Source organism: Microcaecilia unicolor, chromosome 1 (genome assembly GCF_901765095.1).
Source record: "Microcaecilia unicolor chromosome 1, aMicUni1.1, whole genome shotgun sequence".
Lineage (NCBI taxonomy): Eukaryota > Metazoa > Chordata > Amphibia > Gymnophiona > Siphonopidae > Microcaecilia > Microcaecilia unicolor.
This window is the reverse complement of record NC_044031.1, coordinates 199,418,641-199,438,407: the sequence shown is the minus strand read 5'-3', so window position 1 is coordinate 199,438,407 and position 19,767 is coordinate 199,418,641. Positions and strand designations below refer to the sequence as shown.

The following is a 19,767-nucleotide window of genomic DNA, read 5'->3' as shown; positions in this document are numbered from 1 at the left end:
ACTGGACAGAAAACAGAGGGTAGGATTAAATGGTCATTTCTTTCAATGGAAGAGGGTGAAAATTGGGGTGCCACAGGGATCAGTACTGGGACCAGTGCTATTTAACATATTTATAAATGATCTTGAAATCAGAACGACAAGTGAGTTGATTAAATTTGCAGATGATACAAAACTATTCAAGGTTGTTAAAACACAGACAAACTGTGAAAAATTACAGGACATCTTAGGAAACTGGAAGACTGGGCATCCAAACGGCAGATGAAATTTAATGTAGACAAATGCAAAGTGATGCACATTGGAAATAATAATCCGAATCATAGTTACCTGATGCTAGGGTCCACCTGGGGATCAGCACCCAAAAAAAAGATCTAGGTTTTTGTCACGATGGGGACTATTTTCCTTGGCTGTGCTCACCTCGCCCTCTGGTGGCCAGAACCGGTGGCTGCCATAGACTGTCTTGCTGTCTCCCTACACATTACAGACTTTCATTCCACTCCGGTCCAGATATTCTAGCCCTCCAGACTTGGTTGGAAGTTTGACAGCTAGCCTCACCCTTAGCTGCCCTGAGATTCCTGCAGCTTGAGCCTCAGCTGCTGATTGCCTTTATTATGCACCTGGCCCTTTCAGCAGGGCCTTTGCATTGCCAAGGGTCTCGAGGTAACCAGTGTGTAGTTGCACATTTGCCTTGTCCTGTTCTATGCTTATTTCTTGGTGCCTGTGTGTACTTTAGCCTTGTCCTGTTCTGTGTTTAGATCTTGGTGCCTGTGTGTACTTTAGCCTTTGTGTTCTCTGCTTGTTTGTCTGCTAGGTTCTGCTTTCAGTCTAGCTTTATTGCTTGTATGTATGTCTTTCTTAGTGGCTGCTTGGCAGCTTTCAGTCATTGCCCTAGTTCTTGTCTGTGTAGCCTAGCTTTGTGTCCTGTCTAGTCTGTCTTGTTTGGTTCCCTGTTCACCTTGGGCTTCTGCCCTACCCTGGTTAGTCAAGCTTGCCTTAAAGTCCTTTACCCTGTATAGTATCCGTTCTTCCTCTGTTTGTGGCTGGTTGTCTTCAGCTTCAGTTCCCCTCCTGCTTGTGTCTGCCCTGCTTGCTTTCAGTTTCCTTCCAGCCTAGCCTGTTTGGAAATCCTGAATCCTGATTCCTATCCTGAACCCTGTTTTGGCCAAGCTTGTTTAAGAATCTTTTCTAGTGTGAGTTTCTTGGTGTTCCAGCCTGCTTGCTCCAGTACCAGCTTTCCTCTAAGTCCTCCTGGCTGCCTGCACCCAGGGGCTCTACCTCTGGGGAACGGCAGTCAAGTGTAGGTGAAGCCTAGTTCCAGTCCAGTGTGTTCCAGTCCGAATGTTCCGGCTTGCTTATCTGCATCTGCAGTCCCTGCCTTGCTGGTGTGCTAGTCCAGTGTTGGTTGGGGGGTTTTGCCTGCCACTGCCGCTCCTCGGCAGTGGTCCAAGGGCTCACTAACCCAATGTTTCCGTGAGAAGCGTAACAATTTTTTTTGTAGATAATACGCTGAAATCTTCTGCCCAGTATGTAGCGGCAGCCAAAAGGCATACAAGATGCTAGGAATTATTAGGAAAGGGATGATAAATAAGACCAAAAATATTATAATGCCTCTATATCACTTCATGGTGCGACCTCACCTTGGGTATTGCATTCAGTTCTGGTCACCGTATCTCAAAAGAAATATAGTGGAATTAGAAAATGGTCGAAGAAGAGCGACCAACATGAAAAAGGGGATGGAACACCTCTCATATGACGAAAGGTTAAAGAGGTTAGAGCTCTTCAGCTTGGAAAAGAGAAGGATGGGGGGAAATATGATTGAGGTCTACAAAATCCTGAGTGGTGTAGAACCAGTAGAAGTGAATCAATTTTTTACTCGATCCAAAAGTACAAAGACTAGGGGGCACTCAAAGATGTTACATGCAAATACTTTTAAAACAAATATGAGGAAATATTTGTTCACTCAACGAATACTTAAGTTGTGGAACTTGCTACTAGAAGATGTACTAACAGCAGTTAGCGTACTTACAGCAGTTAGTGTATCTGGGTTCAGAAAAGGTTTGGACAAGTTCTTGGAGGAAAAGCCCATAGTCTGCTATTGAGACAGACATGGGAAAGCTACTGCTTGCCCTGGGATTGGTAACATGAAATGTTGCCAGTATTTAGGTTTCTGCCAGGTACTTGTGACCTTGCTTGGCCACTGTTGGAAAAAGGATACTGGGCTAGTAGGACCATTGGTCTGACCCAATATGGCTATTCTTATGTTTTTATATTCTTAAATATCTAATTATTGAGGCAAGACTTCTCTTTGCTAAAGGCATGCTTACTCATTCTCATTAAGCCATATCTATCTGTGTCAGGTTTTCCAGGCAAGAACTGGGTTTGTGAGCCCTTGGGCCACTGCCGAGGAGCGGCAGTGGCAGGCAAACCACCCCACACAGGGATAATGCAGGGCCAGCTAGACTTCACCTGCGCCACCTGCGCTTGACCACTGTTCCTCAGGAGTTGAGCCCCTGAGTGCAGGTGGCCGGCAGGACTTACTGGACAGGGCCAGAACTGGATACCAGCAGGATACACACAGGGACTAGAACACACAGGGAGGCTAGGCAGAATACTAAACTAGGACTCTCAGACAGACAAGAGACAGAACTGAAAGCTGCCAGGCAGCCACTGAACAAGACACACAGGTAACCAAGAACTAGACAAAGACATACAACAAGAAACAAGACTGGGAAACAAGCAATACAGTACAAGGAGCTACACAAAGACTAAACTAGAATCAGGCAAGAATTACAGACTATAAACTGGACTAGGCAGAAGTGCACAAGCACCCCAACGTACCAGGGCCTTAGGCGATGCAAAGACAAAGCAGAGAGTTCCAAATGGCTAATAAGCCCAGCAGCAGCTGAGATTCAGCTGCAGCAATCACCAGGCAGCTACAGGTGCTGTGCAGGCTCAAACAAGACAAGCAAGTCTGGTAGGCCGGAAGATCTGGACTGGACTGGGCTGAAGTCTGGAACGGGAAACAGCACACACACAATCCAATGCAGCCACCAGGTCTGGCCACCAGGGGGCGAGATGACTGAGAGCCTGAAACCTGGGCACGACCGTGACAATCTGTATGATAAAAAATTTTCTTTGAGCATAGCCTCTGTGTGTGAGGCTTCTGCATGACAGTTCACGGTACGAAAACCTTAGCTACTGGGCCAGCTCAATTTTTTTTTGAGTTTAATGGATGAATAGGCTCAGCCTTGATCTGTGAGCTTTGAGGCTCCAGCAGACTATGTAGTCCAATCATTGCGGTGACTACATTTCTTTGAGCTCAGCCAAAAAGAAAGTAAAGTCACCCATCTATCATTTTAGTATAATTGTCTCATTATGTAGGGGGATAATAGTCTATTGAATGTCTTTTTTTAAATAAGGTTAGCTTAAAATGAGTATTATATGTGTGAGATGGAAGGTAGAGAGAAGGGGTATATGCAGTTAGTCTAAACGCTTTTCCTTTCTGTAATTATATATGCAATTCCACAAATTGAACAAAGAAATGAAGCTAACAATAAGATGTAATTACAATTAGAACAAGAGAAATGAAAGTATATGCAAAAATACTTTCACCTTGGCAACTAAATTTCTGAAACAAATCATCTCTATTTAAATAGCCTTGAAAGATTTTGTACAACCTCCAGTTTCCTGTGGCATAAGAACTGCCATGCTAGATCAGACCAAAAGTACATCAAGCATAGTATCATGTTCCAGCAGTGGCCACTCCATGTCACAAGTACCTGAAAGGATCCCAAAAAAGTAGATAGTTTCTATGCTACTTAACCCTAGGAACAAGCATTGGCTTTTCCCCAAGTCTATATAGTTAATAATGGTTTAGGTAGCTGCTCCAGAAACTTGTCTAAACCTTTTCTAAACCCTGCTATGTTAAATGCTCTTACCACATCCTCTGGCAACAAATTCTAGAACATAATTGTGTGTTGAGTGAGAAAAATATGTTCTCCAATTTAAATGTGGTACTTAGTTACTTCATAGAGTGTCCTCTAGTGTATGTAGTTTTTCAAAAAGAGAACAATTGATTTACCAGGTTATATATTAGTTAGGGCCCCTTTTACCAAGCTGTAGCAAAAGGGGACCTGCACTGGTGTCGGTGTGTGTTTTTGACATGTGCCAAGGCCCCCTTTTACCACAGTGGGTAAAAGAGTAGGTCTTTCTTTTCGGCAGGAAAGGACCGTGCGGCAAGTAAAGCACTTGCTGTGCAGTCATTTCAGGGGGTAGCCTTTACCATCACCCATTGAGGGCAGGTTCTGAACATGGGAGGGAGGAAAGGGGCAGGGACACAAGGGGAGATGCTGAACAGGATGGAGAGAGGTGCAGAAGGAAGATGGACAGTGAACATGGTGAGAGAAGAAATGCCAAATGGACAAGAGACACTAGAAAGAGAGTTAGGAAGTAACAAAGAAAAGCAAAATAGAGACACCGGGACCAAGGAAAATAGAAAAATAAAATGCTTAGACAACAAAGGGTTTTTTTTAAAGATATTTTATTCTTAATTTATTAATTTGAATATGTCAGCTTTGGGAAAAGTGCATCTCTGGTATCTTTCAATTCAGTTTCAATTTCTGTAGTTTTGCTGTTCATGCAGAATAGGACTTCTTGGAGTTTCCAGTTCATTTTTGCTTTCATATTTGTATTACTGATCTATGGTTTTCAATCTCCCTCTCCTTACCCCTACTTGGAAGAGATAGAGACTCACTTTCAAAGCACATAGACTTACAACAAAGTTATATAGATTACTTTGTAAGTCTATGTGCTTTGAAAATGAGCACCGTGGAGGGGCATAATCGAAGGGGACGCCCAAGTTTTGCTGAGGACGTCCTCGCAAAACATCCCGATAGAGGGGCGGAGAAACCCATATTATCGAAACAAGATGGACGTCCATCTTTCGTTTCGATAATATGGTCGGGGATGCCCAAATCTTGACATTTAGATCATCCTTAGAAATGGTCGTCCCTAGACTTGGTCATTTCTGATTTTCGGCGATAATAGAAACTAAAGATGCCCATCTCAGAAATGACCAAATTCAAGCCCTTTGGTCATGGGAGGAGCCAGCATTCGTAGTGCACTGGTCCCCCTGACATGCCAGGACACCAACCGGGCACCCTAGGGGGCACTGCAGTGGACTTCAGAAATTGCTCCTAGGTACATAGCTACCTTACCTTGTGTGCTGAGCCCCCCAACCCCCCCCCCCCAAACCCACTACCCACCACTGTACACCACTACCATAGCCCTTACGGGTGAAGGGGGCACCTAGATGTGGGTACAGTGGATTTCTGGTGGGTTTTGGAGGACTCACATTTACCACCACAAGTGTAACAGGTAAGGGGGGTATGGACCTGGGTCTGCCTGCCTGAAGTGCACTGCACCCACTAAAACTGCTCCAGGGACCTGCATACTGCTGTGATGGACCTGAGTATGACATTTGAGGCTGGCATAGAGGTTGGCACAAAATATTTTGAAAGATGTTTTTTGAGGGTGGGAGGGGGTTAGTGACCACTGGAGGAGTAAGGGGAGGTGATCCCCGATTCTCTCCAGTGGTCATCTGGTCAGTTCAGGCAACGTTTTGTGGCTTAGTCATAAGAAAAACAGGACCAGGTAAAGTCATCCAAGTGCTCTTCAGGGACGCCATTTTTTTTCCATTATGTGTCGAGGACACCCATGTGTTAGTCACGCCCAAGTCCTGCCTTCGCTATGCCTTCGATATGCCCCCGTGAACTTTGGTCATTCCCGCAACTGAAAGCAGTTGGGGACGCCCAAAATCGGCTTTCAATTATGCCGATTTGGGTGACCCTGTGAGAAGGGCGCCCATCTTCTGATTTGTGTCGAAAGATGGGCGTCCTTCTCTTTCGAAAATAAGCCTGATAGTGTTATAGGGGCCAATCTTAATTTTCCAGCTCTGGGCTCATTTAATCCTAGCTATACCACTACCCTCTATGCCCACAGCTTTCCAGGCCCTTCAAAGTAATTAAATATCTTTAGGGGGTTTTCCCTGCAACACTATTCCTTCAGAGTTACCTTAGAGCTAGCATATTCCCTTCCCTACCAATCCCAATGAACTGCTCTCTAACCATCAGATGCCATCCCCTTTTCTTCCATATAAAACAGGAGATTAAACATGCCCAACAGTTCTTGGGACTCACTGGAAAGAGGAATCATGGTGCTACTTCAAGTTTTTCTTCTTCCCACACCTGAAGGCTGATCCTCCTCACAGCTGTGTAAACCTCTGACCCTTTGAAGCAGTAGGCTGGTTTGCAGTTCCTGGGGAATACCTCTCACTTACTTAGGTCATTAACTTCCAAACACCTGTCCCAGTTGCTCAGCTCTGGCCTGAAACCTCCTATAGTAGAGAAGGTACACTCCCTCTTTTCCACAGGTCCTCCAACTAGCTGCCTATCTCTTTGGACCAAGACCTTCCTTGCTTAGCTGTGGAGAAAGTTCTGCCTCAGGCTGAGTGAGAGGAAGCTACTGCCCATCACTCCCTTTTAGTAAAACTTCTCTCTCTGTGATGGGAGCATTTCTGGTTTTGGGTGTATAAGGTGGGGATCCTTTCTACCAAGGGCTGCTCCTATTTGCAGTCCTTCTCCCTTCTACCTAACAACATTCTTCAAGGCATTTGTCCTCCCCCTTCCCCAGACCATTTATGCCGATCACATAATAACCCATAAAGATTCCATCATGGATTTTGTTTGCTGCAGAACTTTTTATCTTGTTTGACTCTATGCTGTCTTTCACTTACTTCACAATCATACCAGTCCAGTCCAGACTAATAATGGAATACACATGTAGATGTGTATACACGTGTGTATAAATGCCAAAATTCCACCTAAGCGTTATTGCGTAAGTATGCATTTATCTTACATAATGCATATTTTACAGGTGGGTGCATCAGATGCACACAACGTATAGAACACTTTAGTTACACACGTATCTCAGGCACACACACATGTGCCAGTTCTATGCTAGTGTAAGTGCTTGCACCAGGGGCGTATCTGCATGGGGCCACAGGGGCCTGGGCTCCCGCAGATTTCGCCCTGGACCCCCTACCGCCGCCAACCCTCCCCCGCCATTGCCGTGGGTACCTTTACTGGCGGGGCACCCCAACCCCCGCCAGCCGAGGTCCGCTTCCTCCTGCCACTTTTAAGTTCTTCTTCGTCCTAGGCTCCATCACTCCGTGCTGTTCAAAGAAGCTGGCGCTGCTACCTCAATCCACTTTCGGAGTCTGACGTCCTGCACATACAATATTGGAATAATCATCTCAATTAAGGTAGCAAAACAGTGTGGCGAGGCTTTAGCCAGAAGCAGAACAGTACTAAGATGTATAGAGAGAAAGCTAACTAGTACAATAAAGGAAGTGAGGCCACCTCTGTACAAGTTATTGGTGAAGCCTTAGCTGGAATATTGTAATATTCTGTTCAATTTTGGGAGGCATACCTCAAAAAGGATGTATAGAGAGAGTAGGAGCCAGGGCCACCAAGAGGGGGTGCAGGGGAGGACAAAATTCCCCGGGCCCAAGCCGCCGGCGCTGCAGTCCCTGGTCTCACCTGCCTGCCCTCGGCTCCGTCGACAGCCACCCTCCGACCACCACCGGGCCCCCTGCATTAAAATCGGCAGCACCTCAGCTCTATGTGGAAAGGCAGATCACCTCCCTTTGGGCCCTCCCTGTGTCACGCCCTCGCAGAAACCGGAAGTTACATCAGACGAGGGTGGGACACAGTGAGGGAAGGCCCGAAGGGAGGCGATCTGCCTTTCCACACAGAGGTGAGGTGCTGCCGATTTTAATGCAGGGGACCCGGTGGCGGACAGAGGGGGGCTGTCAACGGAGCTGAGGGAAAGCAGGTGAGACCGGGGACTGCAGCGCCGATGGTGGGGGGGGGGGGGCAGCGGCGACGGGGGCGGCCTTGCCCCAGGCCCGGCTTAGTCTCTCGGCGGCCCTGGTAGGAGCTGCCAAAATGGTTCATATTCTTCAATAACAGTCCTCTGCAATGGGACTGAAGGCCTTGTATATATATAAATAGGTGGATATAGATATATATACATACCAGGGGCGTATCTGCTATGGGGCCACAGGGGCCTGGCCCCCCGCAGATTTGCCCCTGGACCCCCTTACCAATGACACTCTCAACCCCCCTCCTCCTGCCGTCACTCCGCTGTTGCACCTCACCTCCCTTTGCTGGCGGGGGACCCCAACCCCCGCCAGCCGAAGTCTCCGTCCTTCCTTCCTTCCTTCCTTTGTTTGAGATTGGTGGTTTCTGACGTCCTGCACGCACGCACGTACAACGTGCAGCGTGCAGGACGTCAGAAACCACCAAACCCAAACGAAGGAAGGACGGAGACTTCAGCTGGCGGGGGTTGGGGTCCCCCGCCAGCAAAGGGAAGTGAGGCATGACGGCAGAGTGACGGAAGGAAGGACGGAGACTTCGGCTGGCAGGCCAGCCCCCGCCAGCAAAGGGAGGTGAGGCGCGACGGCGGGAGGAGGGGGGGTTTAAAGTAGTCGGGCGGGGGGGAGTGGTGGCGTCGTCGTCGTCTTCGTCTTCAGCGGGGGGGGGGTCAGTGCCGCCGGGGGGGGGCTAAAATGTGCCCCCTCTCCTCGGCTCTGGCCCCCCCCTACCGTTGAAGTTCAGATACGCCCCTGATACATACATAATATATGAGAGGAGAGGGGCGGAGAGAGAGGGGAGTATGACAAAGATATTCAGGTACCTCAAAGAGCTATAAATAATGGACTTCTGGAAAACAATTTCCAGTGTATAGAAAATTCTAGTACAAGTAGCCAGGATATGAAACTTGAAGGTTTTAGATTCAGGGACCACAATAGGAGATGTTTCAAAACATATAATATATAATACATAACAATATATAAAATAAAAAGCATAAACTATCAAAATATATAATATGCGCTAATAGGTAAGTATGGTTCTCAGAATAAAGTATTTTAAAAACATTGATTATATATTTTGGTAGTTTCTTTCTTTTATTTTATATATTGTTATATATTTTGAATTGATTTGTCTTCAAATAAATATCTATATCTATCTATCTATTTATATTTTGCAGGAGATAGTAGACGCCAGAACAGTAACATAACCAGAAAAAGCACACAGGATCCTTTTTTACATTAAAAAAAAAAAAAAAGAAAGAGCACCAGAGATTATATGTCTATGCAATTGCAATAGGAAGGAAACTGGGCAGATCAGATGCCCCTTATTTGACTCCATTCCCTTTTTTATAAGAGGCTTTGGCCATTCCCACACCTGTCCCAACCAGTTGGATTTTTGGGATATCTGCAATGAATGTGGATGAGATAAATTTGCGTACCATAAAGACAGTACTTGCAGATTTCTCTCATGCATATTCATTGCAGGTATCCTGAAAATCTGACTAGTTGAGAGTCCCAAAGGACCGGTTTGGGAGCTAATGTTCTATCTATTAAAATGTTCTATTACATATTTGTGTTGACAATGTAAGTAGCATACTATACCATACTTTGTATTGTTATTTGAATATTTTTACTGCTGTAATTGTCCATTGCTTATGTTTGACTTGCCTGGAGTGAATTCCTTCAAAAAGGTGGTAAATAAATCCTAATAAATAAAATAAAATAAATAAAGAGTTTGATGTGCCCAGGGGGGTCAGATAGTAAGACATTAATTACACTCTATTATACTGGTTTACAATTGTCACCAAAAAATATCGAGAAGGGCTCATCCTCCGCTCATGACTCAAACCTTACATTTTAATTTACTCAAAAAGAGGTCAAGAAGTAGTCAGGGCAAGGTTATATCAGAAACAAATGGCGGAAAACTAATGACATATATTTTGAAATTGAGATTTCCGCTCTTAAACAGCAAGGGACCTGTGAAATTGCTGAAAACTAATTCATATTGCTTTCTTTTCTCTTTTTTTTTTCATCTCTCAGATGGATCATTATCCTCCAGCAACATACAGCTTGCCAGCATCATCTGACACCCTGTTCAATGCCCCCAAGGCCCTCTTCCTTGGAAGAGTTATAGGTAAGTGTCAACAAAGCTCTGGGGGTGTAGATAGGCAGTACAGCCACAGCTGCTAGATGTGGGGAGAGATGCAGCTGGCAGTAGTTATCAGAGATCCTGAGAACACTAGTTGCTATTAACTACGCTCAGATTTTTACCCTTTGATACTGTGTTGGATTTCCATTGCTGCTGACAGAAAATCTCTAGAAAAAGTGAGTGTACTCTGGCTGTTCAGCAGCAGCACTAGCATTACAGGTGTGCATTTTTATATAATTTTCTTTTAGTGTGCTGTAAGGGGGTGATTCTGAAAAGGTCACCAAAATTTAGGTGCTAGGATGTGGGGTGCGAAACGCAAATTCTATATTGGCAATTGCAATTATAAACACTAGTGTAAGTCGGCATTTATGTGCCTACATTTATTTATTTTTATTTATTACATTTTTATCCCACTTTATCCCGAAAATATTTCGAGTTCAATGTGGCTTACAGTTAGATTAAAAATATAGAGTTTGAATTTCAACAATAGTGAAGTAATATGATGAAGTGGCTGAGAATACAGCAAAGAGAGGGAACAAAGTACAAGCAAAAGTCCAAACAGCAAAAAAAACAGCACCAAGGGCCTTAAAAAGAGGAACACAATTCTTTAATTATTAAATTGGAACCTGTATGAAACAGTCTTTGGAAAAGACCCGACAATACTGACAATAATCAGTGAAAAAATAAAATTCTACAAAAAATAATACAACTAAAAAGAATTTTGAAATAAAATGTACCATAATAACATTTACAAAAAACATTACAATGAATAAGAATTTGAAATAAAATATACCATAAAAAAGCATACTGTAAAAGGAACCCATAATAAATCTACAAATATATAACGTGAAATAAAATGCACTCAGAGAAATTATATCAAGGATCTACACGATGATATATTAAATTGGAACCTGTATGAAATAGTCTTTGGAAAAGACCCAACTACTCCACACAATTCTCCCCGCTATCACTGTGGTAAGTTTTTCTTTTTATGTTTTTTTTTGCTCTACTATCATTATTCATACGACATGTCTCCATATTTATCTTTCAAAACACTCAATGTAGGTTGGTTAAGTACTAGATTTACCTGTACCTTTTATCCCCTCCTCTTTAATTCCCCTTACTCCTTAGTTGTTCTGTCTGTTACCTGTCTTATTTAGATTGTGAGCTCTGTGAGCAGAGACTGTCTTTATGTGTATGGTGTACAGCTCTGCGTATGCCTTGTAGCGCTATAGAAGTGTTAAGTAGTAGTAGTAGTAGTAGTAGTAGATATGTTGATCACTATTTTAAAGCATCCCATTTCGACATATCTGTTTACACTTCATCATGTTTACGCAAAGGTTTTGGGTATGCAACTTTCAGATATGCTAAACATTAATATATATACCTCACCTAGAATATGTTTTTTTTATAATTTATTATATATATCATGGTGTAGATCTTTGATATGGTTTTTATGAGTGCATTTTATTTTACATGTTATTTATTTCTAGATTTACTATGCTTTTTTATATACCATCATGTAGATCCTTGATATAATTTTTGAGTGCATTTTATTTCACATGTTTAAGATCCTTGTTGATGATATATTTTTAAATGATGAAAAGTTAAGAGAAAAACGATATATAGCCCTATTTAAAGGACCCCTATTTCTAATAATTATATCATTTGCATAAACTGATCCAGGCCATATAGAATTTTAAATACATGGCAAGCTAACTTAAACTCTACTTGTGCACATTGTGGAGAAGCCTAGTGCTTAGAGCACCAGTCTTGACATCCAGAAGTTGCCAGTTCAAATCCCACTCCTGCTGCTTGTGATCTTGGGCAAGTTACTTAACCCTCCATTGCCTCAGGTACAAACTTAGATTGTGAGTCTTCCAGGGACAGGGAAATGCCCGGTGTAACTGACCTTGAGCTACTACTGAAAAAGGTGTGAGCAAAATCTAAACAATAAATATTGATAACCAATAAAGGGCTGTCAGTAAAGGAGTCAAGTGCATAAACTGAGATTGTTTAAAGATCATTCTTGCTGAGGTGTTCTGCAGTTACTGTAACCTTTTGTAGTTTTTGCTCATTTGATTCACTTATCAAAGAACGAGGGAACCGTGCCAAGCAATTACCTCCTAAAGTACATAGGAGGAAGTTTTGTTGCTGCACACGAAATCCATCTCAGATTGGATTGCATTTAACCCTGATGCAGACGCTGTGCGCCGAAACAAGGCCCGTATCAGGGTCCATTATGGAAGATTGATTTTCAAGTTTTACAATTAAAAGAACTCATTAATATAAGATTTGAATAGACAAGTTAGAATATGGATATTCCTTGTTAATAAGGTTGTAGAAGAGAAGTAAGGCCTCTATTGGACCCAAGGGGGGATATTCCCTCCACAGGGCCTTGTGGAATTCCTAGGGGGTGGATTGCTAGGTAGCCCCAATTCACCCTGACCAGAAGGGGGGATCCATTGTAAGACTCCAAGGCAGCTGAACCTGAAGATGGTTTGTGCTTCTTCCTGTCTGTTTGTGGATGCTGGGGGAGGATCATGAACTGTCTGTTGGATTTAATTCCAACACTTTTTGAGGGGAGGGGGTTAAAATATATTTTATTGCAGTTGTCATTAGCATGTGGTACCTGCATAGAGTTAATGCAGGAGCACTTACCACCTCCTGGTGATCAATCACTACACCTCACAAATCTTATGCACCTGCTCCACACAAGGTTTAGCCAAAGGTTAGAAGATGCTGAGACTATTTTATCGTTTATCATTTATCGTTTATTTATTTATTTTCTATACCTTTACTTCCTAGCAAATCAGAACAGTTTACATCTTTAAAAATATAAATGACATATAATAATATTTTAAAAAAACAAATAACATATAACAATATTCTAACATAAAAGAAATCCATTTGTTCACTAGAAATTAGAAGAACCTTTGGCTAGACCTTGTGTGGAGCAGGTGCATATATTTGAACATTTGCCCTGAGTGGTGATTCATCAATTACAGCTGACCTTATGTATGGGGATATCCGGAAGAAATTGAGGCAGAGAGCAATGATGGATTTAGCACCTGGACACTGCGATGCCCTGCAGTTTGAATCAAATAATTGAGTGGAACACTTTTTTTCTGATTGGTTGGAGTTTTATCAACCCTTTAATTTCTACATTGTGTGGACCTACTGTGGTTTACAAAGTTCAGTAGTATAGTTCTTATTGAGTTTGCGATTGGAATCTGCTGTTCCTTTTCAGTAATTTTGTGTACTACCCTTGTTTCACCCATCACTAATCACATATGTTTTTTTCATGGTGCTGCGGCCACTTAATGATGAACCCTTTGTAGTAACAAATTCACAGGCAACAAGGGAGAGGAAGGGGAGTGACTGAGATATTTAAAATAGAAAAATGCAAACTGAGAAAGGACAAATCAGCACCCTCTCTTCTTTTCTAATTTTGTGGAAGAAGGAGGGCTCAGAACACTTTACATTTCACTCCCCAAATAATATGGCAGATGGCTCTCATATTTAATGAGACTGCTTACTTTGCCATGTCTATTTTCTATTGAATCACTATAGTGATTGTACCATAAAGGAGCAACTAAATTTGCTCGCATAATCAAAAGAAAAAAATGATCGGAGGTTTGTTCAGGGCATATTTGTTTTCTCTGAAAATGTATTGTGCTGTTTTCTGCAGCGCATAATCGCATGCTCTGATTCACAGCACAATAAGGGAGCACTGACCTGATGCTAACAGTCACTGTGGGATGCAGTCGGTACCCACGCTGTTATTGGGAAATGTATTGCTTTAGGTGCCTGTTCAAAGTGCCAAAGTTTCACAAATACATCACAGTCATGCAAGAATTCACATTATAACCTTAGCAACATTACAGAAAGCTACAGCTACATTCCCCCTCCCCCCCCCCCCCCCCCCATTATGCTCTATATCTATGTTCTATTGCTGTCTCATCCTTTGGGATTTGCCCTCTCAGGTATTGCCACAGGTCATTCATATTTAGCTGGCATGGTGACTAGTTGGTGTGGTCCATGTAAACAACCAACAGTTCCCTGTGTCTCCTGAACAAGTAGTCATTGCAGGAAGGAATCCCTGTTGGAATGTATTGTATTTTTACATGCATTGCCTGTCACCTATTATTTCTCTGTGATTACTCTGTGACCTCTGATGTGAATTACTTAGAGAGGTCACATAGCTATGCAACTTCCTGTGGGGGTTAGACACAGCAGATGCAGCACATGGAGCACATGGAGCTCATGATCTCTCCTAACCTGAGAGGATCTATGGTGGTGTGAGCATCCATTACCATCTAAGCACATGGAAGGAGCTGATAATACAAATGTATAGTAATATGTATATATAAGCCTTTCTGATTATAATCTAACTACAAACTGTGAGTAAACAGATGTTTTGTTACTTCAACTTTAAAGTGACTCAGCAGTGAATTATTCAGGGGTGAATGAGAGAGAGATGAAGAAAGAAATTAACATTTCTAAAGCTGAAGCTGTGTGTACTAAAATCTGCTAATTATTTACTACAAATAATCCAACAAAAGGGTTATGGGCCCAGGGCCCAGGAATTGAAAAAGAAGAGAAATATTACCAGGCAGAAAAAAAGGCCACATTTTTCTCTTAAGTTTTAAAGGAAAGATTCAGTCTGTCTCTCTCTCCCCCCACACAGCAGACAGAAGGCTAAGAAAATGGCTGAGGGAAGAAATTCACCATTGTTCTACTCTCTCAAGGTGCCTAAATTAACTGAGTTTAATTATCAGCAGTGGGAACTAAGATTCATATGTCTCCTTCGAGCAAAAAGATTAAATATATGCTTAGACCAAGACAGAACAGCTGAAAATATGGCTGAATGGGACAATGCAAACTATTATGTGAAGTGCATGCTTTTGGAAGCTCTCTCAGAGAAACAAGCCATATTAGTGGAGGGAAAAGATACACCAAAGGACATTTTATATAAACTGAGAACTATGTATGCAACTACATATGCAAAGCAGCAACCAATTTGGTTGGCAGAGTTGAATGAAACCAAATTAAGGGATAAAAGTAAATGTAATGATCACATTATGCATCTTATGTCTTCATTTCAAAAGCTAGAACTTTCTGGAATTCCCATGTGTGATGCATTGAAAAGAGCATTTCTTTTTACCTCACTATCAAAGAAGTTTGATGTTTTTAGGTCTGTAAATGAGGCCATTGAAGGGCAATCTTTTGAACAGGCAACATCAAAACTAAGGCAGGAATGCATAATAAATGATTCTGAGGAGATGTGTTCTCAAAGTCAGTCAGAGAGAAATGAAACAAATTTCTTGGCAAAGAACAGAGGAAGGCGGAGCTATGGGAAAACTCCACCCAAGGGCAAGCTGATTTGCTACTCATGTGGAAAGGAGGGACATGTATCTAAATGGTGTAAGGAAACACAAAACACTCCCTCTAGCTCACCTAAGCCAATGGAACTAAAGAATTTTCAAACCAGGAAATGTATGAAGGACAAAGATAAACACAAGGGTTTTCTAATGGCAGAAAAATCTTTGACTATGGTAAATAATAATTCAAATGAAAGTACTTGGATTTTGGATTCAGGGAGCACATGCCATTTAACCAATTGTAAGGATTTCTTTCAGGAAATGTGTCCAGAAGAAGGAATTCTTAAAACTGCAAACGCAGGGACTGCTAAGATCCAAGCAAAAGGTATTGGATTCTTAAAATGCAAAGTGTCTAATGAAGTTAAAGAAATTCCTGTAAGTGATGTCTTGTATATTCCCCAAGCAGTTTGTAATATGCTTAGTGTATCTACATTAGATAAGAAGGGATTTGTGATTCATTTTGAAAACAGTAAGTGCACAATCTCTAAAAATGATGAAGTGTATGCTGAAGCTTTTATGCATAATGATGTTTATAAACTGAGCATTTCAGGTGAAGCCTCACATATGGCGCAAGTAAGGAAGAATGATGGTAAATGTAGTCTGGAAATCTGGCACCGCCGCCTGGGACATCGTGATTTTAAGGTGATCCAGGATCTTTACAGTAGGCAACTAGCCACAGGCATTCAGATAAGTGCAGATGCTGGTAAAATGGAGAAATGCATAGACTGTGTTACTCAAAAAGGTGTGAGACCCTCATTTCCTGCATACACAGGAAATAGGAGTAATAAAGTGCTGGACTTAATACACAGTGACTTATGTGGACCGTTTAATATCCCATCATTGGGAAATAACAGATTTGTGCTAATATTCTTGGATGATTTCTCTAGATATTGTGTGGCCTATTTGCTGAAAGAGAAAAGTCAAGTCACAGACATGCTGAAGAAATACGTAGCCATGGTGAGCAATAAATTTGAAAGAAAACCAAAGGTTCTTAAGACCGACAATGGTGGTGAGTTCACTTCACAAAGCATGCGCACATTTCTAGAACAAGAAGGCATTCAACATATCACAACAGTAGCTTATACACCAGAACAAAATTCTGTTGCAGAGAGAAAATTTAGGTCACTTGTGGAAATGACCAGATGTATGCTGTCAGATAGCAATCTCCCTAAAAGACTATGGGGGGAAGCCATTCTCACAGCAGTGTACCTACAAAACAGAATGCCAACTAAAGGCGCTGAGCGCACACCACATGAGACATGGCATGGTAGGAAGCCAAACCTGTCACACATAAGAACATTTGGAAGTACAGCATATGCTCATGTACCAAAGCAAAGAAGGCATAAGCTGGATTCCACAACAGAAAGGGGCATTTTAGTTGGCTATACTCCAGGACACAAAGGATATAGAATTTTGAATCTGAAAACTGGCATTGTTGGCATAAGACATGTTACATATTTTGATGAAAACAAAAGGGTTGATAAAGGCTGGATTATCCCAGATGAGCCTTATCATCCAGAATATGAAACTAGAACCATAATAGACATGCCAGTGTATATAAATGCCATACCAAGGCAGATGTCTGAAAGCAACTCATCTGTATCTAACGAGGAACAGGCAGAGGAAGCAGACACAGAAAGGATCATTGAAGAAGACAGTACAGTTGGAGAAGGGGAATCAATTGGAGAAGAACTCTCAGATTTAGAGGATGCGGAAAGGTCAGACCAACCTGTTGTCAGACGCTCATCCAGGGAAAACAAAGGTGTTCCACCCCCAAGACTGTCTTACCTAACAAAGTCAGCAGAAGCTCAAGAGCCCTTAACATGGGATGAGATTGAGAAAATGCCAGCAGAAGAAGCTGCTGAATGGCATAAAGCTGCACAAGAAGAAATTGATGCATTGGATAAAAATAATACTTGGATTCTTACAAAATTACCTCCTGGCAAGAAAGCTATAGGATGCAAATGGGTATTCAAGTTAAAAAGGAATGCACAAGGAAAAGTGGAAAGGTATAAAGCCAGATTAGTGGCAAAGGGATATCTTCAAAATTATGGAGAAGATTTTGATGAAGTGTTTGCACCTGTAGTGAAACACACGACAATCAGAACACTTCTGAGCATTGCAGTCTCAAAAGGCATGCAAGTCAACCACATTGATGTGAAAACAGCGTTTCTTCACGGAGATATAACTGAAGACTTGTACATGGAACAACCAACAGGTTTCATAAATACAAAACAAAGACAGCTAGTGTGTAAATTAAACAAAGGTCTTTATGGATTAAAGCAAAGTGCAAAATGTTGGAATGACAAATTGCATGAAATATTGACAAATTTAGGATTTAAGCAAGGTGAAGCAGACAAATGCTTGTACACTAGGTGCAGAAATGGACAATATGCATACATTTTAGCTTTTGTTGATGATCTGCTCATTGCAAGCAAAAGTGAGCAAGAGTACAAGGACATTGTAAAATATTTAAACCTCAATGTTGAGATAAAAGAACTTGGTAATGTGTCATACTATCTTGGTATAGAAATTGAGAAACAAAATGATGGTTCTTATCTTCTAAGCCAGAAGCAGAAAATAAATGAGCTTATTGAAAGTTTAGGTATGCAAGATGCCCAAGTTGTAAGCACTCCCATGATCACTGATTTTCTGAAGGATGAAACAGTAAGAGAACCTTTACCAGATAACATCCAATATAGATCAGCCATAGGTAAGCTTTTATATCTAGCTACCACATACAGGGCTGATATAGCAAATGCAGTAGGAATTTTGAGCAGAAGGGTCAGCTCACCTACCAAATCAGATTGGACTGCAGTTAAAAGGATGGTAAGGTATTTAAAGGGTACCATTGATTGTAAATTAAAGATTTCAGCCAATAGTAATCCAAAACTAATATGTTACTGTGATTCAGATTGGGCAGGGGATCATTCTGACTATAAATCCACAAGTGGATATGTGTTTATGTATGGAAATGTACAAATTTCATGGGCCAGTCATAAACAAAGTATTGTGAGTTTGTCTTCTACAGAAGCTGAATATGTGGCCGCATCGGAAGCGTGCAGAGAACTGATGTGGATTGAAAAACTTTTGCTGGATTTTGGAATAGCTGAACAGAGACCAATCCAGATAATGGAAGATAATCAGAGCTGCATCCGACTGTCACAGAATGACAAGGTTCAGTCACGCACCAAGCACATCGCAACGAAATACCACAACGTGCGAGAGTTGGCGAAAGAAGGGGTCATCAGTCTACACTATTGTCACACCAGTGAGATGACAGCTGACATCATGACCAAACCGTTACCCAGAGAACATTTTGTGAATCTGCGTATAAAGCTTGGACTTTGTATGAATAAATAATTGCATGACAGTTATGCATGAGAAGGGGTTTGTTGGAATGTATTGTATTTTTACATGCATTGCCTGTCACCTATTATTTCTCTGTGATTACTCTGTGACCTCTGATGTGAATTACTTAGAGAGGTCACATAGCTATGCAACTTCCTGTGGGGGTTAGACACAGCAGATGCAGCACATGGAGCACATGGAGCTCATGATCTCTCCTAACCTGAGAGGATCTATGGTGGTGTGAGCATCCATTACCATCTAAGCACATGGAAGGAGCTGATAATACAAATGTATAGTAATATGTATATATAAGCCTTTCTGATTATAATCTAACTACAAACTGTGAGTAAACAGATGTTTTGTTACTTCAACTTTAAAGTGACTCAGCAGTGAATTATTCAGGGGTGAATGAGAGAGAGATGAAGAAAGAAATTAACATTTCTAAAGCTGAAGCTGTGTGTACTAAAATCTGCTAATTATTTACTACAAATAATCCAACAATCCCCTGCATCAAGCTACTAAACTATGCTTGACACTGCAAAATGGCATCCTTAAATTATCACTAAATATTTGCTCATACAATTACCCTTCCCCCAGTCCTTCATACTGTGTAGGGCCAGAAGCTGTAAGCCTTTTTTCTCCAAGCTTAAATCTATCCCACAGATCAAGGAAGAAATAGGAAAAAAAAAGTCGGTTTTATTCCAAAATTTTCAGAGTTTCTACAGATAACTCCATTACATTCCTGCAAGTTAAGAATATGCTTAGGAGAAGAAAAAAGCTTATCATAATGGACACTCCATCCTCTTCCCTCTCCTAGGGGCCCTTTTACTAAGCTGCATAAGCATCTATGTGTGCCCAATGCATGCCAATTTGGAGTTACCACTCGGCTACCGCGTGGGTCTTGCAGTAATTTCATTTTTGGCTCGCGTCCGATACTTGCGTCCAAAAAATAA

General features: G+C 41.8%; 1 protein-coding gene across 1 annotated transcript in view; it reads left to right on the top strand.

Annotated features, from left to right (window-relative positions):
- The window catches only part of CNTNAP2 (contactin associated protein like 2), a 2,081,195-nt gene that overhangs the window by 1,954,839 nt on the left and 106,589 nt on the right, over positions 1-19,767 (top strand). The window contains exon 20 of the mRNA XM_030203705.1: positions 9,971-10,064. Within this exon, the coding sequence (XP_030059565.1) occupies positions 9,971-10,064 (94 nt within the window). The remainder of the gene's footprint in view (positions 1-9,970; positions 10,065-19,767) is intronic.